This window comes from Carettochelys insculpta, chromosome 3, assembly GCF_033958435.1.
Source record: "Carettochelys insculpta isolate YL-2023 chromosome 3, ASM3395843v1, whole genome shotgun sequence".
Taxonomy (NCBI): domain Eukaryota; kingdom Metazoa; phylum Chordata; order Testudines; family Carettochelyidae; genus Carettochelys; species Carettochelys insculpta.
This window is the reverse complement of record NC_134139.1, coordinates 65,373,946-65,387,126: the sequence shown is the minus strand read 5'-3', so window position 1 is coordinate 65,387,126 and position 13,181 is coordinate 65,373,946. Positions and strand designations below refer to the sequence as shown.

The following is a 13,181-nucleotide window of genomic DNA, read 5'->3' as shown; positions in this document are numbered from 1 at the left end:
AAGACACACCTAGCAGTGAAGGAAGAAAGAAATAGAAAACCCTGATGATGAAAGCAGACCAGGGAGAAAAGCCAAAACATCTCTAAGAAAGAAGGGACAGATGGTTTTGCAGAGAACATGCAAGGCCAGGTGTCAGGACACTTACATTCTATGGCTAGCTCTCCACTCTCTCTGCTGTCAGTTTCACCATCTCTAAAAATGAGGATAATCATTTCCACAGAGGAAAGTCATGAGTTACCAACATGAATGAATGAATGAATGAATGAGTGTATGGGCTTTGAGATTTGTGGCTGGAAGGAACAACAGCAAGAGTTAATTTAAAAAAGAGGTATCTGAGGGGAATGGAGTTGTACAGACTCAGAGAATGAAGATTAGGGCTGAGAGAAACTGATCACAGCCAGCTCACTAGTGGAATGCCCCGATTCACCGCTGTCTGAGGAGTGGAAGACGCGGCGAAGGAAGAAGCTTTGCGAGAGATCGAAGGTGTTGTCACTGCATGAGTGGGATGTGCAAAAGCGGTCGAGCATAACATCAAACTGCATGATGCTCAACCTTTCTGGGAGAGATCTAGAAAGATAGCCCTTTCTGAGATGGAAGATGTCCGACAGCATCTTCAAGAGCTGGCAGAGAATGGCATCATTACAGAATCCCACAGCCCACACGCTTCACCCATTGTGGTGGTCCATAAAAAGAATCGGAGAATTCGGATGTGTATTGACTTCTGCACCCTAAACAGCTGTACCGTGGTCGACCAGTACACTACACCGCAGATTCAAGATGCTTTAGATTGCCTGCTGGGAAGTCAGTGGTTTTCAGTTTTAGACCTTCGAAGTAGGTATTATCAGAATCCTCTGGAAGCAGAAGATAAAGAGAAGACAGCCTTCATCTGCCCATTAGGGCTCTACCAGTTCGAATGCATGCCTCAGGGGATTTCTGGGGCACCAGCCACATTCCAGCGTCTTATGGAGAAAGTTGTGGGCGACATGAACTTACTGCAAGTCTTGGTTTATTTGGATGACCTGATTGTATTCGGAAGAACGTTGGAGGAGCATGAAGAAAGACTTCTTAAGGTCCTCGACCGTTTGGAGGCCTATGGATTGAAGGTTTCTATTGACCTGTGCCAGTTCTGTACAACATCAGTGAAGTATGTAGGTCACATTGTGTCCCAGGAAGGTGTGAGTACTAACCCAGGTAAAATAGAGGCACTTGTTACCTGGCCACATTCCAACAATTAATGGGAGCTTAAAACCTTTCAAGGGTTTAGTGGATACTACTGTAGATTTGTGAAGAATTATGCTACCATTCTCAAGCCTCTGAACGATCTCTCCCACGGATACCCACTTGGCAAGAGCAAGACTAGGACCAGGGGTAAGTGGAGGCCCCCAAGGCTTCCAGAACAGAGGTGCCATGGTCCTCTAGATCTTTTTGAATCACAGTGGGATGAGAGGTGTGAGAGAGCTTTTCGAGAGATCGTTAACTGCCTAACTCATGCGCCAGTATTAGTGTTTGCTGACTCAAACAAACCCTTTATTTTACATACTGATGCCAGTTTGGAAGGTTTAGGTGCAGTTTTATACCAAGAAGTGGATGGCAAACGTAGACCTGTGGCCTTTGCCAGCCAAGGATTGTCTGACAGTGAGTCTCGTTACCCCATCCACTAGCTGGAGTTCTTGGCCTTGAAGTGGGCCACCACGGAGAAGTTTCATGACTGCCTGTATGGTGCTAAGTTCCAGGTATGGACATACAACAATCCATCGACGTATGTGTTGACCAGTGCCAAGCTGGACGCTACTGGACAGAGGTGGGCGGCTGCCTCGGCCAGCTCTGAGTTCAGCCTACAGTTCCGATCTGGGAGAAGCAACATCGACACAGATGCATTGTCACGGCACCCACAGCCATCAGAAACTGCTGAGATTCCTTTAGATGGCATGAGAGCCATTTGCAATGGAAGTTATCACAAGTCCAAGGCCCCTGAGAGTTGTATTGCTGAAACTCTGGGTTTACCACCCGAGAGTGTGTCATCAGCTTCCGTGAACTATATTGTGTGGGACCAGTCTCCATTGCCCAGGCTCAATGCAGTGACTGGCAAAAAGCCCAATTGCAGGATGCTGATATCGTGACACCCTACGTGCAAAAAGAGAGGGGCAAAACCCTATGACCATTGTTTCCTCTACTGCTGGAAGTAAACTACTGTTGAGGGAGTGGAACAAACTCAGACTGATACAAGGTGTGCTGCACCGGGTCACAGTAGATCCATTGGAAAACTGACGAACACAACTGGTACTGCCAACAGAGTACAGAGCCCTGACCATGAGGGCCCTGCACGATGATTTTTGGGCATTTGGGTATGGAAAGAACCCTTGAGCTTATCCGCAATAGGTTCTATTGGCCCCGAATGGCCAAGGATGCACACAGGAAATGTGAGATGTGTGCTTGACGCATTCAGCGGAAAACTCTGCCCACTAGAGCAGCCTATCTGCAGAACACCCTGACCAGCAAACCCTCGGAATTGGTATGCATCGATTTTTTGTCGTTGTTCCTCCTACCGGCCACCCACCTGTCACACTGTCCATCCGTCTGCTGCTTCTCCTACCGGCCACCCGCCGGTCATGCCATTTGCTGCTCCTCCTACCAGCCACCCGCCGGTCATGCTGTCCATCCATCTGTTGCTCCTCCTGCTGGTCGCACCACCCGCCTCTCCTCCTACCAGCCAGTTGCTCCATCTGTCCGCCACGGTGGGTCTGGCTTGAGGAAAAACCCTGTGATTTCAGCTCTTGGTGGCCTCAGCTGCCACTCTGTGATTTCAGCTCTTGATATCCACCAAAGTGGATGAAAAGGAACCCCTAGATGTTGAACCCGGCCCTGGTTGCTGCCAATTCCTTCCAGCAGAAGGGTTACATGTCGTTAAGGGTGTACTTAAGTTGGAACATTTCCATTGTACAGGATTTGCTTTTTCAATCATTCTGACCAGGTCTGAATAATGCTTTGGCTGATTTGATGTATTTCCCTCTCACCTTTGTACAGGGTGGGTACGCAGTGAAACCCATCCCCAGTAGAGATTCCCCTTTTCCCCACCTGCTTTTAGTGGGCCAGAGAAGACATCACAATCCAACATTTTTTCTCCTACAAAGAGGAAGGAGGGAGTGAGACCATTTGAGGCTTGCACTGCCCCCCCGCCCAATGCACCAGCCCCAGGGCCCATTGGGCCTTGCACTGCCCCTTCCATGCACTACACCCCCAGGCTCCCCAGGGTCCTTGAGGCTTGTACTGCACTGTACTCCCCACCGTACTTCCACCCATATAACTCTGACACACCCTCCTCTACCCCTTTCTCCCCACCGCTGCAGCTCTCTACCTGCGGCTGCCCCAGGCAGGAACTCCCTCCACCTCGGCCCACGTGAGTTTCAAGTTGGGTTCCTTAGAGCAGTCACACACCCTTCTCTGTCATGCATGAGCAGCTGCGGGGAGGAAAGAGAGACCTGCCCCTCCCCGCCCCTCCCCCCAGAAGTGCCCCAGTGCTCCTGGGCTGCAGAGGGAGAGTTGACCACACGCTGCTTCCAAGAAGGGAAGGGAAGGGAAGGGAAGAGAGAAGCCAGCACAACACCTGCTCCTCCCTTTCACAGGAGGGAGCAGGCTAAAGGTGGGGCTCAGCCCAGAAGAGAAAACACACACCCAACAGTTTTTCATTGACTACCCCTGCCCACCATAAGCTCCGCTGCCTGCCTGGGGAAAACCCACACCAGGAAAAGTGGGGGAAGCATGATGCTCTCCCAGAGCCTGCTTCAAATGACCTGCTCTTTTGTAACCAGGCCTGGAAAGAAAGACAGAGAAACCTGCACACCAGGACCACGGCGGGTGTGCTGGATTGGGGGAGAGACACTGGGAACATGCTTGACCGGAAAGGCAGCAGCCTGAGAAAATCACCGGCCAGTCCCATTGAGCCCCTGAGCTCTTAGAAAACTCACGCTTACACAAGCCTTGAAGAAGAAACAGCATTCCTTCCCCCCCCGCTCCCCAGTGCTGATGCCAGACAGAGCAAGCCCCCACTTTTCTTGCGGCTTAGCTAATGGTTTTCTTCTTTACAGCTTCTTTCCTGGTGGTTTTTCCTTCTCAGACCTCTTTTTCCTCCTTCCCTCATCTTTCTCCTTCTTTTCCCTTCTCTCCCTTTTCTGTTTGCGCCTCCAAGGGCAGGGATCAGGAACATCATAAGCACTGGCAAGGACCTGCTTTTCTCCTGTAGATCCAGATGACCACCTCGCTCCCTTTTCTACCACCCTCTCACATGCAGCAGCTCACTCTCAGGGGGTTAGTCTTTCCCATCTCCATGGTCTCTGGCCTTCTTCCCTGCAAAATCACTAGTGACAGCCAAATCCCCAGAGGGCTCTGCAGCATCTCTGGCAGAAACATGCCAGCTGAACAAGCGGCTTGCAGCCTCTGGCAGCAGAAAGAAGGGGGACTGGCCCAGTGGCCACAGGGGCCAAGATAGGTGTTTGTCCCACTCCCTACCTCTTTGAGCTGCCCATGTCCAGCCCATTCTTATTAAAAGCCCCAAGAGCCAAAACCCCCGAGATCCTGTTTCTCCATGCATGAGTGACAGGGAAGTCTCAGTGTGTTGAGTGCCTGGGCAAGCCGCACTTTTAATGTTTCATTAGCATCTAGGTGGGGGCTCAAAAACAAGCGATAGTGCCGCATGCAGCCCCATAACAGGGTGTTTGACGTGCCTGATCTGCCCTCTCTACAGCTTTTCCCATGTAACTTGAAAATAGCATTAATTTTTAAGATTTTTTTTCAAATATTGCTTGGTTCAATAAAAGTAATCAACATTACTTGTATTAACAGAAGAATTTATTAGAGAAAAGGTGCTGTCATTATAGATTTACAATTGTTGGGATAACAATAACAGTAATACTGGGAATCATTTTTTGTGTAGTCACAAACTTGATAAAACTGAGGACATCTTGATGCAAACTGGGGATTAAAATGGGAATCAAGGTGAAGATATTCTAGTCACACATAAAAAGTTCTCCAGATTTCACAGCATCATTACAAATATAAACTAGTTCAAATCTTTTGGGGATTCTGCACCAAAAAACTAAAAATTATGCATCTATCACCCCAGCTTCCATTGTTTTGTTAAGTTATTTAAACTACAAAACAAAAGGAAGTCACAAGAAATATTCAATGTTCCTAAAAACATAAAAAATTAAGTTAAACACATTTGGTAACTGCATTTATAACTGCATTCCAGTTATAATACTGGATGTTCATTAAAATTGCATCACAGAATACCAAAAAAAAAAAAAAAAAAGTAGAATGTATTTGTAAATTGCTCAGATTTTCACATATTAAAGTTTTGTTAATCATTGTCCCAGACCTGTCAGGGTACGTTGGAGAGTGCTTCGTTCTGATTGTCTTGACATCTTATTAACTCCTTCGTAAATATTTTATTTGCCTTCAAAGCTGTTTTTTAAATGGGTATGGAAAATAAATCCTGAGCTATAATCTAACCCCCATTATGCCCTTTGGGCACAGGAAAAAGAAAAGAAGAAAAGAAAAGAAAATGAAAACACAGAGATCTTCCTAAGGATTCCCTTATTGTCACTGTGGCAATGTACTGGGGCTCAAAACGTTCACAGATTTTATGTTCCTAGTGAAATTGTCAGAGAATGGGAACAGTTAACTACCAATAAGAATGCTGCTATATTTCTGCCTCAGAGAATGGGATCAAATAACTATCAATAGCAACCTTAACAATTTTATTACACAGTCAGGGTGCTGCTACATTTGTTCCTCAGTGAATAAGATCAGGTAACTCAAGCAGGTTGCTTCATTTGTGCCTCAAGCTTGCTTCCTGCATAATTAAAAACCTTACCCTTACTGTCAAGGAGCCTCAGAGAGAGGAGTGGAGTCCTTTTCTCTTGAACTTGTTGGCACCCCTTCAAGGTGATCAGACAGGCCCTGCCACCCCCCTCTCATCTCTTTGAGTTTGCTCATTAGGGTGGAATAGGCACACTGCCTGCACTGCCCAGGGAGAGGTTTGCATCCCCCTACAGATTTTTTTATGTAATTTTTTATGCACAGGGGGCATCAGAAAATTCGAGCTATGTGAATTATGAGCCCCACAGAGCTACAGAATCCCCCCTCCACCCCCAACCAGGAGTATAAGCTATGGGATAGTATTCGTTTAAGTAGCTTTTGAGCACTGTTGTGGTGCTCGCTGCTTTCTATGTTTTAGAACGGGGTTGTGCAAAGTTGAGGAGGGAGGCTTGTGAAATTTTGTAAGTAGGATGCAGTGCAATTGGGCGGCCCTCCGCCGAAGCCTCTGTTACCTTCCCCACAGCCATTCTGCTCCTATTGCGCTGAGCTCCGCCCAGAGCTGTCTCCTTTTTTTTTTTTTCTGCCCAAGGCAGCAGCTCACTCCAGGTTGTCTCTCCAGGGAGACAGGTGTGGCCTTGCTGCAGGACAGCAGCTTGACTCATGACCCTCCTGCGGGGAAGTGAGCCGCAGCTGAGTGTTCAGGGGAACTCCAACTGAGCTTCCCACCGCACACAATCTGTCGCTCACCTTACAAAAGTCTCTGCTTGAGGATGCCAGCAGGAGAGGCTGGGGGACAGTGTGGCTAGAGAAGCAGGCAAGCTTCCACTCTATGCAGACTAGACAGCTTGGATCAGCAGCTGCCAGGTTCTCACTCCCCGCTCCCACCAGGCAGGGCCAGCGGGAAAAGTAAGTCCCCCTTCAGCAGCATGTTGAGACCTCCCGAGCACAGGCTCTGGGCTCAAGCTCCACCAGGAGCTTTGCTTTACAAATGCTGATTCTATTTTATGACATGTTTAGACTTAATTCCTTGAAGCACCCAGGGCTGGGCTTGCTTCAAAGCTTCTGATATAGAGAGGAGCATATTGGCCGCATCCACCCTACAGCAATCTTTTGAAAGATGATATTCCAGAAGATCTCTTCTGGAAGCTCTTCTTTTGAAAGAGTACATGCACACACAAAAAAGTGGATCAAAAGAGCGATCCAATCTTTCGATAGAGAGCATTCACACAGCCCCCGCTCTTTTGAAAGGATGGGCTAGGGATCAAAAAATCCACCACCATGAGGACTGCTTTTTCCCAAAAAGGGCTCGCAGAGTGTCTGCACATGCGTTTTTTTAAAGGACCTTTCGAAAGGAGACACTCTTTCTAAGCCAGGACTGAAAGAGGGCTTTTGGAAAAAGAGCTACATTCTTTTGATTTCAGATCGAAGAGCATGTTTTATGTGTGGCTGCTCCGTGTTTTCTTTCAAAAAGGGCCTGATTTTCTGAAAGAACTTGCTAGTGTAGACGTGGCTATTTAGTTTAACGTTTCATTGCTGCTCAGAATCCCTTACAGTAAGAAGCAGTGTAAGTTACAAAACTAGCACAATTATGATCAATCTCTTTCTGTTTAGTGCCAGAGTCAGAGAAATCATCCCATGGATTGTACTGATAAATAAGGAGATTTATAATTTTTTTTTGCTGGCCTCTCTTCCTTGAATGAACTAAAAATAAAAACCTAGCCTTTCAAAAGGAACATGGCATTCAGAAAGCTGACTTATCTACTTCCTCTCCACTCACTCCTGGGGCCTCCATTACCACTGTTGCTGAGGGAATGCAGAGTATCACTTACAGGAAACCACTGTCTGCTGAACAGGGGTCAGGGGCTGCTAAATTGCAAGGACAAAACTTGGGGCCCAGTGTAAAAAGTTTGCTCATCCCTGGTTTAGAATCCGTCAAAAACAACTCAATGTCTGGCTTAACATACACCCTCTGCTCTATATGCTATTAGCAAACATGATTATTGGGGAACCACCAGAACCCTGATAGTGTCTTCGTATTATTTTTATTGGGTAAGGAAAAGACAATGCTAAACATAACAAAGGTTTCTGTATCTATAATTCAAACTTTTTTTGTAACTGTAGCCTTTTCCCTGTCCTTAATTCATGTAGCAACAATACAAAATTCCCATAAAACACCTCAATTTGTGTCGATCATAGAATATGTTAAAACATTACAGCTGGATTTGCAATGGCTGAATACTGCTTTTTGTTGATTTTTAACCAGACATTGTCTATTTCCTAACAGAGGAAGTACATAATTAAAATTGGGGTAATACATTTGTCAGCCCAGACTGAGAGGCTCAGTTCTAGGAATGGTATATCCTCTCGTCGGCAGAGTGAAAGACATGTCACCTGGAGTCAAGTATCGGAGGGGTAGCCGTGTTAGTCTGAATCTGCAACAGTAACAAAGGGTCCTGTGGCCCCTTATAGACTAACAAAAGTTTTGAGCATGAGCTTTTGTGAGCACAGACTCACTTCATCAGATGCTTTCCAAGACCAGCATCTGATGAAGCGAGTCTGTGCTCACGAAAGCTCATGCTCAAAACTTTTCTGTTAGTCTATAAGGGGCCACAGGACCCTTCGTTGCTGTCACCTGGAGAGTGACCCAGTAAGTATTATGTCAGGTACAGGCAGTCAAAACCCAGCTCCTAGTCAAAGGCCCTGGAGAAAATGGAAGGGAGGGAATCGCATCTCTCAGGAACACACCTAGGGGCCAGGGCTGGGAATGCCATGCCACAGCTCCTCCAGCAGCAGCTGGGGGAGGGCTCTCTCAGAGGTTGGAGCACTGGCTTGTTAAGCTGAGGGTTGCGAGGTCAATCCTAGAGGGGGCCAGTTACGGGCAAACAGATTCCTTTAAAAAAAAAAAAAAAGAGGGACGGTGCTTGGCCGTGCCAAGAGGGCAGGGGACTGGACTGGACGACCTCCTGCGGTCCCTTCCACCTCTGCCAGACGCCTATTTCAGAGTGATTGGAGCTAAGCCTGCCAGGCAACACGTGCAGTGCTCGTGGAAGGCGGGAGGGGGCGGGGCAGCACAGCACAGCACGCAGCTCTGGAGCAGCGTCGGGGGTCACGCGCCGCCTCCCCGGGGGACGCGAGCCTCGCTCTGGCAGGGCCACCCGGCTGGCTGCCCTCGCGGCCGGGAGCGAGAGGCTGCCCGGGGGGCAAGGGGGGGCTGCTCACGCGCCCGCGGTGTGCAGCAGGGGGACCCCCCCCTTCAGCGCCCGCGGCCAAGCTAGAGCACCCGGGGGCAGCAGCCCCGCCAACCCCCCGCCCGGCTACCTGTAGAAGTAGTGCCCGCAGAACATGCCGCCCAGCAGCCGGCAGGCCAGGGGCTCGAGCCTGGGCGGGCTGCGCAGCGCCAGCAGCAGCGCGGGCACCAGGAACGAGGGCAACTCCTGCAGGAACCAGGCGCGGCGGGAGGGCATCCTGGGCCAGCGGTGCTCCGGCTTGTCGTGCTTCCCGTAGCAGGGCGCCTGGCGGAGGCTGTGGAAGAGCTGCAGGATCGCCAGGACCGCCATGAAGGAGCTGAGGGCGAGCACCAGGCTGGGGAAGCACTGCATCCTGGAAGCGGGACCCGGCCAACGCTGGCCGTGGCCCTGATAAAGTACCGATAAGCCTGCCCCCTCGACCAGCCTCCACTTAGCCTGAGTAGGCTGCGGAGCCCGTCCTAGAGGGAGGGGAGCTGGACAGGGAGGGGCAGCGCTCCTTCACAGGCGGGAGTCCCTCACCTTTACACTCATAGGGGTAGATCAAAGTCCCTGCTCCACCCACCTGCCTGGCAAGACCAAGTAGCATTTTTGAAGTCATCTCTATTGCACAATATCACTATCAACGAACAGTCCTGCAGCACCTGAGAAACTAACACCTTTATTAGGATCCATCTGATGAAGCAGCTTTTATCCATGAAATCTCTCAACCTAAGACATTTGTTAGTTTGTAGGGGGCCAAGGACTGCTTGTTATTTGTGAAGTTCCAAACGTACATGGTGATGCCTCTGGGGCTTTTTAAAATATCACTATTGTAAGAAAAAATGAAGGGGAAAACAACCAAGCTCTCTGGGCTCAATTAAAATAACGTGTAGCCCCCCTTCTTTTGTGGTGTTCTTCTAATTGTTTTCAGGTCTAACAACAGTGTTCCCTGTTTTGCAGCACTGGCTGCACAAAGAATGCATTTAAATAATTAAACCAGCATTTAAGTGCAAAACAGCAGGGAGAGCTAGCAATATTTAAATCTGCAACAGTTATCCTATCAATATAAATGAAAGCAATAAATACAATTAATAATCTCTGATAAATTTAAATGATGCTCAACTGCATAAAAATGTGCATATAATTGGCGGCAGCAAGTGTACACCATAATAATTTAATTTGCATATGGACAAAATTTAAAGTCCAAAATATACATTAATAGTGTAACGCATGTATATTTCAGAAGAAATGCAATTTAGCACATACCATTTTGGAGTCAGGAAGCACTTTTCGTCATTATTCAGTTCTTGAAATGAAATTATCCAGGAGACTTGCAAAGTCCAATTCAGGGGTAGAGTTCTTATGAATGTGCAGAAATGCCATGTGATTTAGATGTTCGTGACATGTCGTGGTTCTCAAATAATTTTTTAGTCTGTTCAGGCAACTAAATGATGACTGTGAGCTGAAGGTTGTAGTTAGAATTGTATAAAACAATTTCAAGAGAATTGTAACTTCTGACATCAACAACCAGGCCTTCACTGTGTTTCAGAAATTGCTGCATCAAACTACACAGGCAATTTCTTGATCTGTGAATATCAAGCAGTGTTTCTAAATGAAGAGAGAGCCTCTCCCTGTTAATGTCACAATGGTAAGATTCACTTAAGCTGTGTCTACACTTGAAGAGAGTTGAAGAGTTCCACCGTGATGTCAGCCGTTTCCACCCCACGATCAACCTTAGCCTGGACCAGTCTAAGGCATCATCGGTGATCTGCAACCCATCCTGGACAATGATCCTTCACTCTCACAGACCTTGGGAGGCAGGCCTGTCCTTGCCTATAAACAGCCTGCGAACCTTAAACAAGTTCTCACCAGCAACTATAGATTCCAACACAATAAATCTAAACCTGGAACCAATCCCTGAAACAAACCTCTCTGCCAGTTCTGCTCACATATCGTCACAGGACCTAACATCAACCATACCATCGGACTCCTTTACCTGCACATTTACTAATATAATATATGCCATCATGTGTCAGCAGTGTCTCACTACAATTTATATTGTCCAAACTGGACAGTCTCTACGTAAAAGAATAAATGGACATAAATCAGACATCAGGAACGGTAATGTACAGAAACCTGTGAGAAAGCACTTCAATCTCCCTGGACACTCTGTAACAGATTTAAAAGTAGCAGTGCTAAAACGTAGAAATTTCAAAAATCAAGTGGAGAGAGAAATCTCTGAGCTGCAATTTATTTGCAAATTTGACTCCACCAACCAAGGAGTAAACAGAGACTGGGAGTGGCTGGCCCCTTACAAAAGCAGCTTCTCTTCCTTGGGTGTTAATATCTTCCTATTAAACTCGGACAAGGGGCCCACATCCCCTTGTCTGATATGACTTGTTTTTGACTCTTTTGATACATGCTACTGATAATGGGCCATTCCCACCTTGCTGAATAAATCTTTTCAGCTCTGGCCCTACCTTTTTCCTGGGACCCCCACCCACCTACCCACTCATACATCTGATGAAGTGTGTCTTTGCCCATGAAAGCGTATGCTCCAAAATATCTGTGTCTATAAGGTGCCACGGGACTTCTTGTTGTTCTCGAAGATACAGACTAATGCAGCTACCTCTCTGATACTTGTGACAATACAGGGGGCCTTAAAGCTTTCACAGCTTTTCTACCCTTGTAGGAATTGACTGAGAATGAGGACGGATGACTAACAATACAAACAATAGGAATGTAGCAACATTCCTGCCTCTGAGAATGTTAATTAACCATCAACAGCAACTTAAACAACTTTATAACTGTTAGGCTGCTTTATTTGTGCTTCTAGCACGCCTAGTGCACAATAAAAAGCCCTGCACTTACAGCTAGGGAGCTACAGAGAGAGGGCCAAAGTCCTGACTCTCCCTTTTGTTGACATGCACTTCTGTAAATCCAGTCAATGCCATCCATCCCTGCAACAGTGATCACATGTACCTTGCCACCCATCCCAAGTCCTCTTCCTTCCTCTGTCCCTGAGTCTGCTCTGGCATGTTGGAACAGACTCACTTCCTGGGCTGCCCAGGAAGAGGCTTGTGTCCTGCTCTAGGTAGTTTTGTTTTTGTTTTTATTTTTTACTCTTTTTTTTTTCTTTGCATGAAAAATGTGACCCATGTGAATTATGCATACCCGCAAGAGCAGGAATATCAATATTGTATTCCAACGACATAAATCTGGATAACTAAAGATTGCTAAAACTCCTGTTCTTAAATTGTAGATTTGCCACATTCTTCTTTTGCATAACTTCAGTTTGCAAGCTGGTGGTCAAACTCAGGCCATCACTTGCTGAATTACCTTTTTGATTTTATCGTCTGGGTAACTTTATCAAGAATGTAGCCATCATTGATGATTATTACTGTTCTTATGAACTGAGAATTTGTTCGTGGAATAAACTGAAGCTACAGCATGTCAAAGGCACAAAATGATAAGGGCTGATTAAAAATAGAAAATCAGAAGCTGCACTCACCTCCTTCGATACACTATATTTTGTTTTACACTTATACAACCCTTTCTAGCATATTATAGAGTATAACATAAGTATTGTGCTAAACAAGAACATACCCCACACTGAGCACCAAATTTAAGTTGTGTGTTTTTTTCCCTGTTTGATTTGGCCAGTGTACATGGGAGAGGGACATTGCTGATGCTTCTGTGTCTGCCCCACACCTTGGGGCACTGGGAATGGGGCTGCTGTCCTGTGGGGGACTTCCCTGTCTGCCCCATGCCTTGGGGTACCATGAACAGGGCTGCTGCCACATGGGAGACCTCCGCAACACCTTGTGGTGTCAGCAATGGGGCTGCCACCCTCGGGGCACTGGTAATGGGGCTGCCACCCCACAGGAGAGCGCTGTGGCTGCCTCATGCCTTGTGGTGCCAGCAATGGTTCTGCTGCCCTGCAGGAGAGATCCCTGCAGGGAGTGGGGGGCAGCTGCATGGGAGGGTGTCCTGTGGCCAGGATTGGGCTACCTCCCTGCAATGGTCTCCCTGGCTACAGGGGCAGCTGCCCTACAGAGGAGCTGCCCATCACTGCTGGGGCAGGAGGTCCTCCTTAAAATCTTAGAGAGGGGACAAAACACACTACCTTACCCCCCA

The 13,181-nt window shown here is 47.4% G+C and overlaps 1 protein-coding gene across 1 annotated transcript in view; it reads right to left on the bottom strand.

Moving 5' to 3' along the window:
• SRD5A2 (steroid 5 alpha-reductase 2) overlaps window positions 1-12,774 on the bottom strand; it is a 47,271-nt gene extending 34,497 nt beyond the window's left edge. Inside the window, exon 1 of the mRNA XM_074988629.1 lies at window positions 9,136-12,774. Within this exon, the coding sequence (XP_074844730.1) occupies window positions 9,136-9,416 (281 nt within the window). The 5' untranslated portion in view covers window positions 9,417-12,774. The remainder of the gene's footprint in view (window positions 1-9,135) is intronic.
• Between the last annotated feature and the right edge of the window lie 407 nt (window positions 12,775-13,181).